Here is a 4,643-nt window from a genome sequence, read left to right on the forward strand (position 1 = left end):
TAATGACACAATTATGACAAGACTTGAATACTTCTTGTAAGACATTTCAAGGTATTTCAAGACTGCCTTCAAGTGGTCTTTGCAGTCCACAGAACTACTTAATAGGCTAAAGTTACTAGTTTATACAAGTGACTTTACTTACTTGGATTAAGTTGGGTTATTGCAGGGAAAACAATTATGCCAACAGATCTGGAGGTGGTAATCTCTTAGCAGGCAGCACACCTCTCGTCTCAAGAGTGTTCCAAAACGCAAGAGCATGAGTGACTTACAGCTTTCTATCAGTAAGACTTGGCATTCTTCCTAAATATACCCCACTGTGCTTTACAAAGAATGACAAACATTCTATCCATACTACACAGAGGGGAAAAATGACTCAGTAAAGCTAAATAAGTTGTTCAAATTCACCCAAAGAGACAAAGATACTGACAAGGAATCCAGTTCTAATGTTCCATGCACTGGAATACACAACCCTCCACACCTAAAGAATGACCAAGGCATAAATCAAAACAGAAGTCTCAATCATGCCATCAGCAGCAAGTCTGCAGTCAGCAGACACAAAGTAAGCCTAGGCCTTAAAGCATTAAATCCTTTACATGATGAAGTGTCCTTGAGGCACACACAAAATAAATGCACACAAATATATAGTAATATTTAAATGGTGCCTTGATCTAGTATTGTCCATGTTACCTTGTGGTGATACGAACAGAAAGCTAATATTTCTCTTAAGCACTCTCCCTTACTGCTTATTGGACTCACTTGTATCCTTGTAAGCTTACAAAATAAATTAGAAATTTAAGCCAGGCAGAAAGACTGATGCACTGCATTACTCCTCAAATCTTACTAAACGGTCTTGGTTAGACTATTGAATCTTAGAAATTTCTTTTGAGCTACAACTCTGTTAAAAGTTTCACTGTGACAACTAAAGCTTCAATGTAATGACTTATAGATTAACCTCACTTAACATTACAGGGCATAGTAAATAAAGTACTGGGAGTTATATCAGGCATATGTAAGTTTAGCACTACACACACACACAAATTGAAAAAACTGCAGACTTAAACTTAGCATTTGAACACCCTGGCAGAATTAATCCAGATTTTTTAAATTAATAAAAATGCAACAATAGCACAAACCTTATTGAAGAATAAGTAAACTGGGAGCTTTTTAAAAATGTGGCTCTGTTAACAGGTTTCTGTGTTTACTACTTTAAGTATTGGTTATATGTTCAATTCAGCCTGAAGTGTGTCTCTGTCACTATTTCACAAAACACTTTGCATTCCACTTGTGATCCAATCCCCTTATCCTCCCAACTGTCTATCTACATATTTATATGGCTCTATAACCACAGTATCTGAACCTAATCTCTATGGTAACTGTAAGATTTGTTTACATGGAAAAATAATATTAGAAATGTATGTAAATTTAGCTGTCATTTAAATAAGTGTTTTTTCTGCTGGGGGAAAAAAGATCCCTATACTGCCTCTTATTTCTCTTGCTTCCATCTCCTGCATCCCCACCAGGCAATGAGCCACAACTGGAAAGCTCTGCATCACACTGCTTCAACAGCCTGTTGTTGCAAATTCATAAATAGTTTACTTTTAATGATGAAGACACTGCAGTCCTTTAGATCTTAACACTTATTAAAGAAAGATCATAGGGGGGACAATTAAAACATGATATTTGAAAAGATACTGTCATTAAGTCACCAAAGTAAAAAAAACATCCTAAACCTTTAACAGCTATACAAAAAGATGTAGTTTGGTGCTCAGCAACTCAGATCAATCTAGGAATTAAAACAGACCATATCATTTACCATTTCCAGCAGTAAATATAGTACTAAGTACACATTTTACATAATACTCACAGACAGTAGGCACAACTCTGATAGTGCAAGACCCCACATACAGACTGCTCTTTTTTAATAATAAATACCAAAGAGATGATGTATCACAGGTTTGCAACAGTTATTTTTATAAGATTTATAGTATTTTGAAATGAGATTTACTGCAGCTCAGCAAGACTGGGAGCTAAATTACATTGAGGTCATGGTAACAGAAACAGCACTTTGAGCAAGGCATCATCAGCAAAATGCTAAAAAAAAACTAACAAAGCCAGTTGTTAAAATCTACTTTTAGGTACACGGATCTTTACCACACACAGAAGAAACCATTCTATTCCACCGATACAATTCTTTTTCTAGAAAACTTGCACAATATATTGAAAAAATAGTTTAGAAAGGCCTATAAGAAGAAAAGTGAGCGACAATGAGCTCTGTGAACACTACACAGCACTGAGAAGAAAACTAGAACCTGTTTGAAAATCTTTCTGCAGCTTACAGCAATCATTTCACTGCAGAGAATCTCTTATGTACACCCTCCCTCCCTGATCGTATCAAGATTATTCATTCAACAAAACTCCTCTTAGAACAGAAAGTAAGTAAATTTACCATTTACCCTCTATTCAAGTAAACACGGTTGTATAGCCAGCATTTACTTTCTCAAAAGCAGGGTGACTGTCCCCTGCTCCTCCATGAAGCAATCCCAGCCCAGGCAGCCATGTCCTTATTCTCCTACAAACAATGTTTTTGAAGGAGAACAACCCCCTGCTCAGCGAACTTACAGTTTCCCCCAGCATAACGCGGCGGAGCAAAGCCTGCCCCATCGTCAGCAAACGAGCTAAGGCACCAAAACACAGCAGTGGGGCTCAGTAGCCCGCAGTCTGGATCTGCACCAGCACCGAGCCTCGCACCGGGGTCGGGACAGATGGACTGACAGATAGGACAGCATTTCTTCATACAACCCTCCCTTCTTTCCCCTCCCAGGCACACAAGCGAGCGTTTTACCTTCATGATGAGCTCAGGCTGCGGTAAAAGCCTCGATAGGGGCTGAGCGGCCGAGGCTGGACCTGGAATTTAAAACAAAGCGCTAAGGCACCGCACCAGCCGCTCGCACCGGGCGGGGGGAGGGGAGGCAGGGATCGGGGTGGGGGCGCCGGGCTCCTCCCGAAACTCCCCCTTTCCTTCCCTGGATCCCCTCTTTCTGCCCAGTTAACCCCCTCCCCTCTTTTCCCGGCCGCTGCTTCGCCTCCAGCTCCCACACACCGCGGCTTCTCCTACACTCGCTGCCACTGACGCCATTTCTGTCAGAGGAGGAGAAACTTGCCACAACAACAACCCACCCCCAGCCTCCCCTGCTGCCGCGGGGCGGGGGGGGAGGCGTCCCCGGCTGTCTCCCCGGGGTTCTTCGCCTCCTCCAGGCGGCAGAAGGGGACCCACAGGGGTCTCAGTCCCGGGAACCCCCCTACTCCCCACTTTACCGCGGGGAGCCGGAGAGAGAAGAGAAGAAGGGAGGCTCTTCCTCCATTGTACGAGGAGGAGTGCCTGTGTGCGCGGCGGAAGAGCGGGGTGTCGGTAGCAGCCCCCCGACCCTCCCCGACCCACACACACGCTTTTGTAGGGGCTGCGGCTCCGGATCGCGGCGGCTCCTCCCCCGCCCCCCCTCAAATAAAGGAAAGCGCTGACTCCGCGGCAGGAGTTTCAGCAGCAACAGCCGCAACTCCCCGGCTCGGCGCAGCGGGTCCCGGCGGGGGGAGGGAGGGCGGGAGGCGGCGGAGGGGAAGAAAAGGAAGAAGAAGAAAAGAAGGGAGCGGGGACGAGGGAGGGGGGCGGGGAGAAAGGGGCCCGACCTGCTCGGCGGGGACACGGAGCGTGTGTGTGGAGGAGGGGGCTCCGTCCCCTCCCGGCGCAGGGGGCTGGAGAAGCCGTCGGTCCCTCCCGCACGCAGACGGCACCGATCCCCCCCCTCCCGCCCCGCCGCTGGGTGTTCGGGGCGGGGGAGAAGGAGGATCGGCGAGTCCCGCCGCAGTCTCGCTACGAGGAGAAAAACAACCGCCCCCCTCCCTCCTGCACGCACGCCCGGCCGCCGCCGCCCGGCCCCGCGCCCCCCCGAGGGCCCGCGCCGCCTCCCCACAGCCGACGGCGGGGCTGGAGGGCTACTTCTCCAGCTCAGCGCCGTTACCTTTGTTCCGCGGCGCCCGCCCGCCCGCTACTCCCCCGACCGGAGGCGGGGGGGAGCGAAAGGAACGGGGCGAAGCCTCCTCTCAGCTCCGGGCTCCCTCAGCCGGCTTCGGCCCTCGCTCAACGCCCCAGCAACGGCTCTGCTCGCGGCGGCTCCGCGCGGCGTGCGGAGGAGCCGATCCGTCCTGCACGGACCCGGCGGCAGCGGCGGTGACTGCTGGACTCGGAGCCTCTCGGTCCCCCTCCCCCTCCCACACCGACTGACTGACTGACTGACGGACGGGCCAGGACACGCCCCTCACCCCGCCTCCTCCATTGGGTCCCGGCCTGCAGAGCCCGCCCTTCCCTCTGCCTCATTGGCTGTCGCATCGGAAATACTGACATCATTTTTTTCCACTTCTATGGAAACTGAGACTCGGCGCCCAGAGGGCTCATGGGTAACGCTGTTCTCGCTCGCCGCTCGTATGCACCAGAGAAGCGGCCCGGCGCGGCGAGCGGACTACATCTCCCAGGGTACACCGCGCGCGGCCGCCGCGAGGGGCCGGGACCATCGCCGAATGCTAATGAGCCGAGGGGGCCAGGCTGGCGCCTGCGCGGTGGGGTGCTGGTGGCGCATTTTCCCTCAAGA

General features: G+C 50.4%; 1 protein-coding gene across 5 annotated transcripts in view; it reads right to left on the reverse strand.

Moving 5' to 3' along the window:
• Positions 1-4,282, reverse strand: part of ARID4B (AT-rich interaction domain 4B) — a 93,146-nt gene extending 88,864 nt beyond the window's left edge. For 2 of the 5 annotated variants that reach the window (XM_065059718.1, XM_065059715.1), the window contains exons 1-2: positions 4,017-4,281; positions 2,843-2,904 (exon numbers count right to left, since the gene is read on the reverse strand). In XM_065059718.1, coding sequence (XP_064915790.1) covers positions 2,843-2,848 — 6 coding nt within the window. In that variant the 5' untranslated portion in view covers positions 2,849-2,904; positions 4,017-4,281. Of the gene's footprint in view, positions 1-2,842; positions 2,905-3,100; positions 3,385-3,684; positions 3,874-4,016 lie in introns of those variants that run through there. The other 3 variants (XM_065059719.1, XM_065059716.1, XM_065059717.1) reach the window with 3 other exon arrangements.
• Positions 4,283-4,643: the final 361 nt, after the last annotated feature.

This window comes from Columba livia, chromosome 3 (genome assembly GCF_036013475.1).
Source record: "Columba livia isolate bColLiv1 breed racing homer chromosome 3, bColLiv1.pat.W.v2, whole genome shotgun sequence".
Classification (NCBI taxonomy): domain Eukaryota; kingdom Metazoa; phylum Chordata; class Aves; order Columbiformes; family Columbidae; genus Columba; species Columba livia.